This window comes from Clytia hemisphaerica, unplaced genomic scaffold (assembly GCF_902728285.1).
Source record: "Clytia hemisphaerica strain Z4C2 unplaced genomic scaffold, Clytia hemisphaerica genome assembly, whole genome shotgun sequence".
NCBI classification, from domain to species: Eukaryota; Metazoa; Cnidaria; class Hydrozoa; order Leptothecata; family Clytiidae; genus Clytia; species Clytia hemisphaerica.
In genome coordinates, this window is record NW_027103414.1 from 2297831 (window position 1) to 2314143 (window position 16313).

The 16313-nt window shown below is 34.6% G+C and overlaps 3 protein-coding genes across 4 annotated transcripts in view; all 3 read right to left on the reverse strand.

The window, feature by feature from the left end:
- Positions 1 to 16313, reverse strand: part of LOC136797595 (uncharacterized) — a 72618-nt gene that overhangs the window by 19584 nt on the left and 36721 nt on the right. The gene's annotated exons all lie outside the window — the stretch shown is intronic.
- LOC136797585 (ferroportin-like) lies at positions 2895 to 5727 on the reverse strand. Its single transcript, XM_067054175.1, has 2 exons — positions 5608 to 5727; positions 2895 to 5432 (listed from the first exon to the last, which is right to left on the reverse strand). The coding sequence occupies exon 2, from the start codon at positions 5425 to 5427 to the stop codon at positions 3724 to 3726; it is 1704 nt and encodes a 567-aa protein (XP_066910276.1). The 5' UTR covers positions 5428 to 5432; positions 5608 to 5727; the 3' UTR covers positions 2895 to 3723.
- On the reverse strand, positions 7306 to 16142 carry LOC136797591 (protein cab-1-like). 2 transcript variants are annotated; one of them, XM_067054182.1, is made up of 7 exons: positions 15945 to 16142; positions 11600 to 12253; positions 9378 to 9444; positions 8901 to 8991; positions 8534 to 8619; positions 8014 to 8119; positions 7306 to 7597 (listed from the first exon to the last, which is right to left on the reverse strand). In XM_067054182.1, exons 1-7 carry the CDS (start codon positions 16003 to 16005, stop codon positions 7460 to 7462), a joined length of 1203 nt encoding a protein of 400 aa, XP_066910283.1. In that variant the 5' UTR covers positions 16006 to 16142; the 3' UTR covers positions 7306 to 7459. The 2 variants fall into 2 exon arrangements, with proteins under 2 accessions (XP_066910283.1, XP_066910282.1); XM_067054181.1 differs by having other exon boundaries at positions 8014 to 8161.

Sequence of the window (16313 nt, forward strand, 5' to 3'; positions counted from 1 at the left end):
TTAATTTCCCTACATAAGAGCTAAGGCTCTTTCATTTTCTAATATCCCTGTTCTGGCAGAATGTAGATTAAAATGCTATGTTTTGCTATTATGGTCTTTATAAAGAGAACGGAAGTAAAAGATGGGTATTTTATGCTAACCATCCCTGTCTCACTGAAAGTTTTATCTCTAAGGTTATGGATTGATGACACAAATCTTGATTTCTATTAGATTTATTTATATTCTTTGTTTTTCTTCAGGATGTAGAAAAAATGGATTTCAGATGAGATGGTTTTGGAGTCATTTTTTTCTGGATTTTTTATGTCTGAGCTACAGAAAGTTTAAAATATATTGTGCATTGTGTATCAAAAAGTCACCTTGTCTCGTTCTTCTAAATCTGATGTCTAGTCCTTCTAGTTTAGATACATCCCCGTCCTATGAATGAGCTATAAAATATTTCACAAGAAGAATAAAATTCATTTCTTTCCTTTCAATTTTTGCAAGTTTCTTGATTTTTGAAGTTCATTTTGAGACATTTCGCCTCTTTTTCTTCCCCGCCTCCTTCTTAAAAAAAATTCACTTTTTTCTACGCCAATCAGATCTCACGTCTTTTTCCCGATCAGCCAATCACAATGGCTTGTAGAGGGCATTGCGTAATTTTTTGTCTGGTCTGTAATTTTGATGTTTTCTCGAATCCAATGAATTTTCTTTAGCAGAGTAATGGGGCCCACTAAACCTGCAAATGCAGCGATTGTATTGGCTATCAAAAAGCCATTTTAGATTTTCTTGAAAGCCAGATAAATTGCGGACCGAACAGTGGGTCGGGGCTATTTTTTCATGGTCCCTATCTCGAATAACAGGAGACCAAAGTCTGGACTTCGAAAATTCCTTTTTTGACAAAATAACTTCCTGAAGAAAATATTTAAGCCATAAAATTAGCCCCGACCCTAGATCAGGTGCCCCTATGTGCAGGCCACCCTAAACAGTTGTTTTTGACCCTTAACTCTCGGCCGAGTCGTTGCTTTTTTTGATAAACAGCAATTTTGGGACCTTACTTCAGTGGTCGCCTACTCGCGGTTTTTGACAGTTTTAACAAAAGAGTTTGCCCTAAACTTCAGTTAAAAGGTTATATTTTCACAATAAATCAATTACACAATATTCTGAACTTGTTTATACGTTTAAATTTGAGCTCAATACTCTTCATTATGAAAATCGCAAAATTTGATAAATTTTACAGACCAGAAAATTCACCTCATTGACACACTCGAGACAGTGTGGATCTAAACCACACTGAAACGACCGCCTTACATCACGCATCACGCTCGCGAAAGAGCGCGCGTACATTATTAACATGTCATCTCCAGTACATTTTAGAGGCAATCTCCATTAACCCGACCTCGACCTCGACCCTGACCCTTGAAAAAGGCCAACCCTCGACCTTGGAAAAAAGCCGACCCTCGACCAAAATCACGGAGAATACAATAAAAAGCCGACCCTGGGTAAAAAAATGCTTTAGCGACTTTTATAAGATTTTTTTTGGATGAATATTCCAAAAACTGATCATTAGAACACTTAGAGAATACTTCAAGAATAGTCGTCGGTGGGGGGGGGGGAGGAGGGATGAGAATATTCTTCACAAGACCCCCCCCCCCCGTGGCATCATATTATTGACCAACATGTATGATCAGCCGCGTATCCATATATCCCAGGCTTAATATTTACGTTTTACGTTGATGCACGAGAGATATTATATTATCTTCCACTCACGCAGTAGTAAAACATCAAAAAGCAGATAATACGACCCACCGGGTGGGGGGGGGGCGACGAGGTTGACGATTCATTATTCTTATAAAAAAGCGTGTGTATCCCATTCCACCCCCTGCTTGTCTGCTCAACTTTTATATTTAAAAAAACACTGCCCAAAAAACTGTTTTTTTTTTACCCAGGGTCGGCTTTTTATTGTATTTTGGTCGAGGGTCGGCTTTTTTCCAAGGGTCGAGGGTCGGCCCTTTTCAAGGGTCAGGGCCGAGGTCGAGGTCGGGTTAATGGAGATTGCCCATTTTAGATTATTCATTGAAAACAGATTACAATATAGTCATTTTTCATGTCTCGATTATTCAATTCCGAATAAAAGACATTCAGCGAAAAAATATTCGAACAGTTATGTCGCTAAATGTGTATTAGTATATATGACATGAAGAGCAGTATCTTCAGATATACGCTTTTTAAAGGAAAAACCATTAAGTCATATGATTCTGGCTGGGCTGCTTTAAAGAAATTTTATTTGAGTTTTTCAGGCTTAATTACCAATATTAATGAAAATGGAAACCTGTACTTCTCAGTAATTTCTGAAATCTGAGGCTCAGATTCTTCTTAATTTGTTCTTAGGTTTTGGCCAAATTTCAGCCTCGTATTCTTATGAAATTGTTCTTATAAAAAACGTGTAAGACGAGGCACGGATGTCACTCTAAATAGACTGTAAATCACTCCCTTGACACATTTGCTAGCATTTGAAAAAATTTTGTCTCAGATGAGAGGTCACTCTTAACAAAAGTTACTGTAGGGCTAAGATCATTCCTTTTGAACGCAAATTCAACTCTATGTGTTCGTTTTGCTGCGCAGTGGCACCTTAATGAAAGTTATGGCTAGTATAAGAACAATTTCATGAGAACAACGAGCTCAAGATCGCCAAAAAATAAAAACAATTTAAGGCTAATTACTGTTACACGCTTTGGGAATCATTGAAAGGATTCTATTTTGAAATTTGATTGTGACATGCGCAATAAAAGTTCTTATCGTCCGTCTCCACAGGTTAAATTTCAGATCGAAAGCTAAATTGTGGTACTCACCAGTAGTCTTAATTGCGTTGTTAAAGGAAAACTACTTTAAATCGTAGAAATTTTAGCGAGTTTTCCCTATTTTCGCTAAAATAAATCTCGCTAAAACACGCCAAATCGACATATCGCTAAAATTTATCCGCGCGAAATTTCTGGTTATATTGCCTTGATATATTTTTTATCAATAGGAAGGGTTTCAGTGCAAAGAAATGCTCGAAAACAAATTCAAACAATAATGTAATACGAGTATTCGCTAAAATTTATCCACGCGAAATTTTTTGAAATAGTGATTCGCTAAAATAAATTCAAAAAAAATCAAGATTTTCCTGACTCGCTAATATATATATTTCTACGATTAAAGTATCTAGGGAAATTTTATTTGATGGGTTTTAATTAAATAAATAGCTAAATGGTAAAAATCTGGTATATTTCCTTCCAAAATTTATTCTTTGAATACATCATCATGTCCACAAAAAGGTTTAGAGTCCCGGGGGGGGGGTACTTAGGCAAATGGAGGGTACGATATGTTTTTGGATTTCCAAAGTCCCGCTATGGGTCGGAAAAATCACAAAATCAAATTTCAGTCCCACTAAGGGTTGGAGAAATGAGAAAATTTCAACTTTTTACGCCCCCGGAAAGATCGAAATTTGGTCAGAATTGGTCAAATTTGTTCCGCTAAGGATCGTAAAATTCCCAAAATTTTCCTTTGTTTTCTCCTTTTTAGTCCCGGTAAGGGTCCAAAGGTCGAAAGTCGGGCGGTACCCCCGTCAGCTCGCAAGTCTAGTACCCCCCTCCCCGGGTTCAGAGTAAAGAAATTAAATAAAACCACATTATTCTTAATTAATCAAAGATCATTTAATATCCAATCTAAATTACCATTAATAAAATCCCTCCTGTACCATGGAGTTTAAGTTATAACAGACAGATCTTGCCTTTCTGAATTTTCCGTAATTCTCTCTTTACTATTCAGAAAAGTCTGCTGAAACCTTGACACAAATATCAAGTAAACCATACCAGCACTTATAATGGCACTAATTGATATAAGAATTAAGATTCCAAATTGTTCAACATTTGGGAATGCAATAGTCAACAAAAACATGAGAATTTCAAATGAATGATTTGTAGAATTCTGAACACCACTGACTATTCCACGTTCGCTTTCAGGTACATGCTCTTGTTGGAGTTGAATTATGGTGAGATCTGAAAGCCATAGACCTGTCCTTGATAACACTATACCAGACAATAGGACAATGACCGAGGTTAAAATCCTTGTTGGTTTTATTGGTGTAGTTGGATTTTTGTTGTCTTTGTTTAATGTCGAGATGGTAGAGTTTTCCTTAGGAGTATTTGCAGCTCTTGTTTGATTTGTTGTATTGAGGTAGATTGAGTCATTCATAAATATTGGAGGTGTATCGACCTCCGTAAAATTGCCCACTGAAGATGTTTCCTTGTAAACTTGGCCACTAAATAGATTACTTGGACTTCCAGGTGTCCATATAGAGGCACCACAAATCACTAACATGGATAATTGCAAAGAGAAACTAATTATTCCAGTTTTAGCTAAACCAATTCTTCTTCTGATCTTTGGGAACAAGAAGGTTCCAAAGACTCCAAAGAGAGATGCCAAACCCATGAAAATGCTAACGTACAGTTCACTTAACCCCATTGCATATGAAAACCCGATTATGATTCCACCCATTCCGATAACAGTTAAATAAAGCATCGATAAAGCACAACCAGCCAGAAAGACAGTTTGCCGGTAATAAATTCTCCAACCTGATATCATTGACTGGAGACGTTTGGCGACTAGATTACAAAGGGTTGATGGGTTACTGGAAGTTGGGTTTTCGGTAATCGAAGCTTGACTGGAGTCATGTTCGGATTCTGCTAAAGGTCTTCTTTCTTGGTTTTCTGACGAACTATTGGAGATTTTCAAGGAAAGTTGATCATCATTCTGTTCCACACTTTGTTTGTTGATAAGTTTCATCGATAGTGCTGGAGTCATTTTGTAGACTTTGAGGATAGATCCATATTCCAAGAATAAAGATACGATATTCCATACACAGATAAAAACAATACTGACACTGGTTGAAATATGGCTCATCAGTGCTCCAATCACCAAAGGTGCCACTATGGCAACTATAAGATCAATTCTTCTAACCAGCGCATTGGTATTTGCCAAGATATCTTTATCGTTCTTACACACAACAATGATCCAATCTTTACCAATGGCAATCTTCAGCCCTTGTGAAAAAAGATTTGCTGCAGATCCAAGCAAGACAATCAGGATTTGAAAGAACAGTAGCAAACTTGCATTTTGGTATTGTATACAGATGTAGATAGTAATTGCACATGCAATAACGAGAATTTTCTGAGCTGCCAATAAAATCTGAACTACTTTCAGTCTCTGGGATTTGTCGATCCAGTCACCAAGGAAGGGAGATAAAACAATGGCAATAACTGACAAAGTAAGGCCATACGAAGCAGTCAGACGTAATGAACTTGGTGTTAGTTGTACCAGAAGTATACCGGTTGCAAATTGCCACATTCGATCACAACAAAATGCAAAGAATGCATTAATACATATATACGCTTCTGCCTTCAGCTTCATCTTATCTTAAATGAAGAAAAAGAAATAAAAATTAACTTTATTCTGAATGAATGTGAAAATGTTTTTGAAAGGTTTCATCTAAGGAGAAAATTTACGTTAAAATTAAGTCGACCTTATTCTCATCAAAAGATTAGATCAAGAACTGTTTTTCTGAAATTCAATTTCATAAAAATTACTCACCACAACAACTTTTGGTAAGCAAAAAATCTGTTAACTTTTTTTAGTTAACTAAAGAGTACCTCTTGAGCAGTCAAAAACTCTTTCAAAGCTCTGATGTAACGAAATAAATGACTTCAAAACAAAGCAGTTTGGTTTTGAAAGTATTTTCTAACGATGGATGTATCTTAATTAAACAAACATTTGTATTTTTTTAATTGATTGCTTTCGAAATGTTGGTAAAATATTTTCCTGTTTTAGTTGAAAGGCCAAATGATATTTTCTGTAGAACATCGCCTCTTTCTTGTCCTTTTTTAGTAATTTTTTAGTAATCTCCAATATCCCAATCCCAAATTGCCAAACTAGATCCACGCATAAATTTTACTACATTGACCATTTGTCGAATCCAATCATTATACATATTTCGTTGAATCAGATAGACCTTTCCATAAATTACGTCACGAACATCACTTGCCTCGTATTCAAACAATTCCTTGGTGATCATATCCCTGAGACATTAAACGATTTTTTTATAAAAAGTAGTTTTAATAAAATCTGCTGGGAGTTAATCACCAGGGCAATAATTTCAAAACGAGGCAAGTGATGTTCGTGACGTAATTTATGAGAAGGTCTATCTGGGCAGGAACTTTAAAATCTCACCTCAAGCTTAGTTTAGTAAAAAAGATCAAAATAAAAGAACAATTATGATTTTGTTTAATTTTTTCCCATTATTTTAGATTTTACCTTCCAATAATTAAAATTCTATCATAACATAATTTATCCGCAAAATGATACAAAAAAGTAAGCAATAATAAAATGGAAGCACACCTATAATTATTACTTCAATCAGTATATTCTTTGCTTGGTTAGTGATCAACCCCAACCAGGAGGACCCGATTCCTTTGTGTGAATTTTGTCTAAGAACATTCCGAAATCGAATCGAAAGAAGGAAAAAATAGTTTAGTTCTCGGAGAAATTTCGCAGGTAATTAATGTCGTTTTCAGATTAATTGATTGGTTTCTGAAGGCATGAATAGAGAAAAAAACTTATTAGTAGTGCATAGATTTAAGTTAAATACAAAATAAATTCCAAGGAAAAATAAAAACATCTATCTTTAATAAAGCTATATTAATATATAAAAATAAAACATCTAAAATTCTAAGCCAAAAAAGGAAGGAAGAAGTCTTAGTAAAAGTCTGATTTGTGACACTACCAAGCTAACATTGAACAAACAGAAAGAAACTAAAACTTGGCAAAAGCAACTCAAAGATCTTGAAATGAGTCTAAATTGGGTACTGTTTTAGCTAGGATATGACATTTTAATCAATGAAGATAATATCTAGAATATTCTAAAGTAAGTTTTAAAATAATTGTAAAAACTTAGAAAGGTACCATACGTAAAGTATCTGACATTCTACAGATCTTTAGGAGAAAGTCCGTGAATATTTTAAAAAGACACCTTTCAGAACATAGATCCTTTAAAACATAAATTTAACCCCTAAAAGATGATAGAAACAAAAAAAGTGTACAAGGCAGATTCTCAGTTATCGAATGAGCGGCAGAGGTATTCCAGAGGACCGGGTACATTACGTCACGCTAGTTTCTGACAATTAGGGTCCTACGAGTGTGCAGCCCATGCACCATTTGATAGAACCATAGAAGTGGTTCAATCGTGTATAGACACTGGAATCGTGGTTGGAAACTTATATTAAAAAGAATATCAAATATTTCAAAAATTGTAGCTACAAAGAATCGGATAACTGAGAGCTTACCGAGTTAGCACACAACGTTCTTTAAACGTTCAGATAACATTCAACTGACGTTATGCGCCACTATGGGACTATAAATTTGCGATGTTATTGTTCTTATTATCTTACTACTGATTATTGTTATTATTTGTAACGGCTTCAACTCGCTCGTTTGGCGGTGTTGGGGAGCCATCATGGCTTGTCTTGTCACTATGACGACTCTCACCATCACTGAACATCGGGTTGACAATTTTCATATCTCCAGACTAAAAATAAACAGAGAACTATTATATTATAGTTATCGAAATACGATAAATATTTCACGAGTTCCAAGATTATTCCCAGCCTGCAAGACGATTAAAAAATAGCGGGGAAAAACAGAACGAAGAAAACAAACAACAGGGAGGAGTATTGCTACGCCCAAGCATAAAGTTAAGATAAACTGGTCAAATGAAAACCCCTGTATTCTATACCTCATAGGAAAAAAAGAAAGTACAATTGACTCTCTCTAATTCGATCTTCAATGGACCATGAAATTTTTATTCGAATTTGAGAAAAATTCAAAGTACAGAGAGTATTTAACACTACTTTCCAGCTTGAGTCGGCCAATGTTTTGGTTCGAATTACAGAAATAGAGGCTCAGAATAGAGAGGGAATTAACTGTATCGTTTAAATAACTTACAGCGCCGGGTCCAGGGCATTCATAAACCGTATTATCATCATCATCATCTTCATCATCAGTTGTCTCTGCACCTCCAATCGTCCCAAATTTATCAGAACCGATCGGTCTAAGGGAATAAAAGACACGCTCATCAGTCTTAACATCGTCCCTAAGCAAAAAAGAGAGAAATAAATGGCGTTTCTATCAGATGTCGTCAGTTTATATTAGGAATCGAAAGACGGAGTCAAAAAGTTAACTTTTCTTGGTCGCACAGACAAAATACAAAATAAAAGTGAGCATAACCTTCGCCAGAGCTTGTTTGTTAATGAATTCTGCGGCTAACAGAGTTAAAGTTCAAAGGCAATAAAGACCAGTCATATGGTTAAGGAGTCCCAGAGGGAACTGATTTTATATAACGGAGCTATGCGGAGCCAGTCGGGGGAGCCAGTGAAATGCAATAGAAACCTAGTTCGAATAAATGCATACTAACTAAGTGTATTAAATATATCCGTACACCAAGGCAGAAGGGTATAAAACTTACTGTCCAAGTTGTTTGATTTGGTTTTTAGCATGTTGGTAATTGTAATATTCAGCATTCCTGTTCATCTCCTCATCTTTCGATAATGGCTGAAGTTTAGAAGAACGGGACAATATTCTTATAAGAATTTCTCTTCTCACATAAAAGATTACCCCCAATAAAATGTACAATGTATAATATCCAAAGTTATACTAAATCCAAAACAACATAATACAAATGAATTATATCAGTTTTACGTAACTTTTATCAGAGTCATTGAAATAGGCTGGTTCTATTGGTGTTGTTTATTTTTAATGTCTTTTAACTTGAAAGAATATCCTCGAATTTAGTAAAACAGTAGCCGAAAAGGTGGAATGTAGAGAAATATTACTTGTTCTTCTTTAGGGTCTTTGCTTTTCTTGAGTGAAGATTTTTTGACAGTTTTTGGGTCTTCCACATCTTCCTTTGTCTCTACTCTCAATCTGAAATAAAAATGAAGAAAAATTGTGTGGAAAATGATGGTTGCAGAACAGAAACCGGAACGTTGGCCAAGGTTTCATTTATGAGAAAAAGTGTCCTGGCCCAATGAGGGTAAGGGTAAAGTTAATTCATAAGTAAACTTTCTTCGTGCTATAAATGCTACGGATGAATTGTTGAAGTCTTTGGTTTTTAGAAGGGGCGTTTATAAAGGAGGTATTTATCAAATAATTTCTGACCAAGGCTATTTTAATAAAGTTAATTGCTACTTATTTCAAATAAACACCAGCCCCCCTAGAGGGGTGAAATAATTTTAATTTTGAAGGAGGGGCGTTCAAAAGAAGGGGGATTTTTCGATGCAAATACAATAGCTCTGATAAAAAGTACTTACTTGTACCAGCAGTAAGCTGCAAGACCCAATCCTGCGATCGCTGCTACACAGCATCCTGCTACTACAGCTGTAAAAATAAGAAAAGAAAGTAATCTAGAAAGAAATCTAATGTTTGAAGCCGATTAAAGAATTTCGCTTAAAATGTAGTAAATAGAGTCAATCTTTTAAAAATCAGGTCCTTAAAATACACTAAAAGCTAAAATGAACGGGGGTGAACGTTTTTTGAAGCATGACGCTTATAGCTTATAAGCGTATCTAGAAAATCAAAAATCAACTTCCAGTACAAGAAAAATTACAGCTTTGCATTCCCTTTTATATGTCAAATATATCACGGAGGTTTTGGCTTCGTTGACCTTGATTTTCTTGAAGCAAGAAGAGGCTTGAGAACTTTAAAATATGGGCAACGCACTTTTTTTAATTCACCGGAGGTTAAGACAAAAAAGGCAGCCTGTTTTCCCCTCTCAGAGCAGTTTGGTGGGATTGTTTGGGCCGCTTAGTTTCTCAATTACATCTGCCAAAAGTTATTATAATCTAACAAAATCAAAATAAATCGCTTGAGTCTTAAAATCGGTCAAATGGATTGTGCCCCCTAATGTTCTATTTTTTTAAGAGCTCTTAAGGGGCGTTAGCCCTCTAATGGCACCTAGGGGAATCTTAATAATAAAATAACAAGATCTAATTGGCGTCCTTGGATATTGCTTAAGTATAATTATTCGGTTGATTTATATTAACGAGAGCTCGTTTTGTCCAACAGAGAGAGAGAGAGGACTTCCTTATGGAAGTTTCATTTCGAAATATTGAATAATTATGATGTTCAAATTATTTAACAAAATGGAGTATTTGACATAAAAAACCTTTTGAAAAAGTTCACTCTTATTTCAAAGAAACCTGATGTATTTGAGACTTATTTAATATATTACATTTTAAAAGGAAAGATTTCGGACAAAGTCCCTCCTACTTTTTATGTTTACTTTTTGTTGAAGAATATGTATCAACAATTTTCAAGTTTTAAAGGGTTACGAAGATAAAATTTTTAAAATCCCTCTTAAAGGTTTTATTTTTACACAAGTGTTCCCGTTTCATATCAGACACATATTTCATATTAGGACAGTGTCTGCCTATTGTTATATTTTGCTGATATAAGCAAAAAAATGTTTATTTTTTCCTCTTTTTGACCAATGTTGCTCCACATCCGTGTCAATCCAATGTGAAAAAGCTTGTAAATTAGAATTGATGAGTAAGCAAACGATATCACTCTTATTTAAAAATAAAAGTCTAAAAAGACTAAGATATACATATGTAAAACTACTTTTAAGAGGCACAGTAATAGGTAGATAGGCATAAGGTAGAAGATATAAAAAGAGTAGCAGGCAGGTGGGGAATAAGAATACACAAGCAGGAATTCTGATATTCTCATAAGGTTAGGTTTAAAGAAAAAAATATGGCAAAAAGGTGTTTTATAACATAAGAGGAATCACAGCATTTAAGAGAAAAAGAAAAACAATAACGAAAAAGAAAAAGAAACCCATGTAAATGGTTTAAAAAGGTGTAATTCAAAGTGATATATTTAAAATAGCTGTCATTTTTGTAGGGGGTATTATGCTTTTTTGCATAGCTACAGAGCTACTTTTGTATCAAGTTATCTGGGTTTTAAAGAAATATCTCATGAGGGAGCTAGAGAAACTGTTCTTTCCTCTTCACCTTAGACCAGTAAGAAAAAGGTTATTCCTGTTAAAATATTTATCAGAGAAATTGAAAAAAAAGAGAATTCGTTCCAGAAATTCATTCTGTTTGTGAAAATTTCTAAGAAGAAAGAGAGGGGAAAAAGTAGAGTTCAATTAAGGACCTGCTGTTAATCAAAATAAAGAAAGAAAATGAAAAATGAAAGAGAATAATAAGATAAATAAATGAAATAAAATATTTTATTAGAGAGAGCCTTAACATGAGCGAGCGTAGGGTTGTTCAATTGAACCGAATGGCCCAGAAAAGTAAATCATTGATATTCACCCATCAAAAGATTTAAAATTGTCTTAGATTATGAGTCCCGTATCATGATTATACAAAGCAATTTTAAGATATTTTTTATATGGGCCTTATTGAAGCCTTATTATTAATAAAATATCGAAAATCAGGGCCACAAAGTCAAAGTCTGAGAACATCCCCAGGATAAAGACTTCTATAGAATCTTCATCAAAAAAACAAAAAACGTAAAAGTTTCTTACCAATGAAAGACACGTGGTCCAATCCAGCTTTATTTTGCTTTGTACTGACCACATTCTCCTGTTTAATATGTGCAGGCTTCGGTGGATTGGTATTGGTAGATTCATCCCCCTCATCTTTTGCACCTAATACATCTCGAAGGTCGATATTATTTATAAGTTCATTTTCTTTTTCTATACTATTATCAAATTCAACTGATGCAACTTGATCGTTTTCCTGGCGTTTGACTTTGACCGGTTCAGCATTAGTGTTGACGCTGTCAGCCCTTTTGTTTACATTCAGCGCCAACTCATCTTTCTTTATCTCAGAGTCCTTGTTAGAAGGTGATTTACTCATTGAGTCTTTTTTATCCTTAGAATCTATGTTTAGATTTTTATCATTTTTATCATCTTGTGTTTCGGTTGTGAGTTCCTTTTCAGATTGTAATCGTTCCAGTTGTCTTTTGTGGGCTTCTTTCTTTATGACATCCAAGACTTGCATTAATTGATCTTTTGTGAGACTTTCTTCCTGTTCATCCTGACTTTCAACTTCATCATCAGGGTCCGCATAGTAAGGTTCATTTTCTTCCTCTTCGTCACGGATATCCCTCAAATGTTCAAGAATGGCATCTTCAAAAAGATCATCATGACCCGACAAATGCCGGCTCTCTGAAGAAACTAGAACAAAGGAGAAAAATAATGATAGTCACTGTCAGTCAAAAATATTGAGCTAATTCAAGGATTTTAATGATCAACAAACAAAGCAAGCTTGCTATATTTCTTATCTTTATAAAAGTTCTTCAGAAAGCTAGTTTGTTAGTAAACTAGTACATCCATTGTGTTTGTGAGCAAAATCTAATTGACTGTTCTGACAATGATTATTTTAACTCGTGTGAATTTCCAAACGATTGTAGGTTGCCATGTTTGCTTAAAAAAGTACACGAGTAAAAAGCATTTATCAATATTTACGTAGAAAAACTTGATTATAAAAATCAATTAAAATAATTTCAAAATCTTTAATAACTAAGATTAGTAATAGTATGAGACACAATACTGCAATCTGAATAGACAAAAACCAGTTAAACAAGAAACTTTAGTAATTTTTAACTCGCACTTATACCTGCACATTCTAAAAAAACTAAATAAGTTTGGTGAACGATTTTTCAAAAACTACAGTAACCTGCATAAACAAACCATTGTTATTGTCAAAAAGGTACATGAGAAAACCCACTAAAGGCTGCTGAGGCCTCATACCCCTTTTTCTGAAGTGGATACATCAAAAGAGTGGTAGGAGACAATATCCTGTTTATAAATGGGTGGAAAAAGTAAATTCCAACAAGTGACATCACAGATTATATACAGCTTAACTCCTGGATCGACTGTTTCTAGGCTTTGGTATTCTATTCTGCCTTTTTGATTTCTATAATGCTTTTATGTCTATATTTATGATTAATCTGCCAATTCCAAATTGAGTAAAATTTATCCTTTTAAGGATAAATAAAAAGCTTATAAGCATTGATTTGAACATCATTGAACATCAACATTGAATTCAGAGCAAGCTATCAATGACACTTTAAAGATACAAAGGAATAAGAAACTTGTGATTACTTTATAGCTTGTTATTATTGCAGACCCTTTAATAAATCAATCCCCTTACTAGTTTTTAAGAGCTGGAAACCTCACTAAATTGAATAATCAAATGCATCTTTATCAATCAAATAGATTCAATACTAAAATCTCAGATACAAAAACAATTTTATGACCAGGTAATAGTAAGCCATTCAAAAGACACAAAATGTAAATGTAATTATACAGCAACCAGCAAGTTGCTGGCTAATAACATATGGTGAAAGAAGTGCTGACAAAACAGTGATTTTTTTCTTCGTTTCTAGCAAAAGTTTCCCTGTAAGTCATCCTTTTCTAAAAAGAAGAATTTACAGAATGGTTGCTGGCAAACTGTCTACATCCGCTAATTAGCAGTTTCAATTGAGAGATTGCTGTCGAGGAGTTTTGCTGGTAAGATGCCGATAAATTTGCCAGTATAACTTGAAAGGATTTTTATGTACTTGAAAATTCACTTGGTTTCTAATTCTAGTGAACAGGTGGTATCTCAGGTGAATTTATAATTAACTTTAACTCAATAAACAGGAGACTTCAAGGCGACCCTAAAACATCTATGGACAAAAATACTCACAAAATGGTGAACATAAGAAAATGGTTAAGAATATTTTCAGGCTTAAAATTCAAACAGTTAAGAACATCCTGAAGCCTTCAAAAATTTTGTAAAAAGTGTAAAGTAACTTCATATTTAGTATCTTTTTATTATAAGTACCGATCTTATTTCAAGACCCTTGGAAATGTTGCTTTTTTAGCTAGGTTATTTTGAAAATACGTACAAGATTTAACAAAATTATAAAGCTGTAAATAAAGTCCACATGTCGAAAATTCTAAATGTATACGCTTATCAAAATTTAGCATGATTAAAATTTCAAGGTCTTAAACTTGGAATTTATGAAACGGGAGAACTTGTAATGAATAGTTTTAAACAGACATAGGCATAGGACATTTTAGCACTGAAATAGATAGATATGACACCTCCAACCACACCTAGTCATATACCCTGTTGATGCACCGGCCAGACACTGAGATAACCTGTCAGCTTGGACTAAAACTCTGATCCCTGGATTAGGAGATTTCAGGGAACCTTACTTTATTATTGTTTTCAGTGGTTTCGTTTTCTATTCAAAACCAACATCTTAGCAACAGGGTGCTCGCCCATTGTTACAGAGGTTTGTACAAAAGACAAACAGAACTTTTCCCAAATCGCCCATTTCAATTTGGAGCCAATACAGTAAAAAATGTTCCATGTTTCACTTTTTTGCACCAAATCTTCAGCATTAAAACAATGACACATAAATGCATTTTAATCATTTCAAAGTGTGTTTCAGTTATTATTTCTTATCATTGTTATGATGCTTCAGTTTTTAATTAATCAACATGACATCCTAACTAGCAAAAGGTCTATATTTATGGTATTCTTTTTGTACTTTAGGCTTACAAACTTCTGTGAGCAGAAACTTTGCAAGGTTGAAATATTGCAAAATTTACAACATTTTTACTTTTGCAAATTTGACAAAAAAATCATTTTTTGCGAACATAAACTTTCGCGAATGAAAGCACAAACACAGACATTAGGCTACTGTATCTTACATTCACAGACATGATTACATATATGTGTACTTTTAAGCAGGATGTGTGAGCACTCTTTTTTATGAAACTCATTTAGATAAATTAGGTTTCATTGGAGTCATTATATGTAATGTTTTCACCGCTAATTTATTATGAATTCAATATGACCTTAACCTGGTCTGGCCATGTTCAGGCCAGGTTTTTGGAGGTCAAAATCTAAAGTTTTGTAGCCCTAAACTTGACTCAATCACAATGTTTTGGCCCGAATATGACCCAAAAATTATGTAACAAATTACGAGTGTGTAATTTTCCGCGCGGGTGACGTCATGAGCTCCATTGTGATGTTGTCAATTTCTTCTTCTTTATTTTCAAGGAAGGCAAGTTGGAAGAAAGTTGAAAATAGTAGGTACCAAGATTTAACTCATGAAAGCCCCCATTCATATAAAAACTTTGAAAGCCCCACAACTTGTTATCAATTGCAATTGAAGTAAACGGTAAACTTCTTTGATCTTTGACTATTTTGTTTTGTTCCCTATGGCAATTTTTTACAAAAATCGCACAGTAAACTGGACTGCACAAATACTCTTCAACACCCGAAAATGTGTACATGATGTCTGAAGTCCAAGAATACCTTTTGTCAACGGCACCAGATCAGACTGGCCGGTGTGCACCAACAGGGTCATATACCCAATGATTGGATGGAACATCTACCATTATAACAAAACCCATGATATCCTGAACATACCTGAACATTTTACGGGTCATGTTCGGGCCAAAATAGCAAAACATGAAAATTTAGCCTTAACAATAATTGATGATCAGGCTGTAAAACTTTGGATTTTTGCTCTCGAAAACCTGACCAAAACACACCCGAACCTGCACAAGCCAGGTGCGGGATTTTTTAAAGTTCAAAATAGCCAAGTACTGTGGGTTATTCATAACACAAGCCATTCTCTGACATCAGGTGTCAGGAAGCTGCCAAAATTTTATAGTATTTAGTCACTGCACTATGAAAAGCCTAAGTTTCTTTCACAAACTCTAACATATAAATTGCTCAACAAATAACAATTCAAATGCACTACAGTACAGTCCAAACAGCCACCAAATTACCTCTTATGACTGCGCACTTAGTCTTTAACTTTAGTAGGTGGAAAAAGCAAAGACATACAAAAAGAGTTACCTTCTGCAAAAAATGCAAACAGCACCACAAATATTATTGGAAATAAACGTAAAGGCTTCATTGACTTCGTCTCTACATTTTATGTGTAAACTTTAACAAGTTTGAAAATGTTTGGTTTACTAAACTGAACAGTTTCGTTTCTGAGTAAACAACTTCCTCTCTCTTCGAACAACCGAAACCCTCCGTAAATTTTTTTCTCGCCACTACGGCTACCATGTTATGTTTATGTTGTTCACGTGATCGAAATACACTTATCTGATTGGTCAGAAACGACGACATCTGTTTTTCTGAACGCTATAAACACGTACGGTCGGGAAAAATACCAGGCGGGCGGACGCTCGACATTCCCGAAATAGTATATGACGAAAT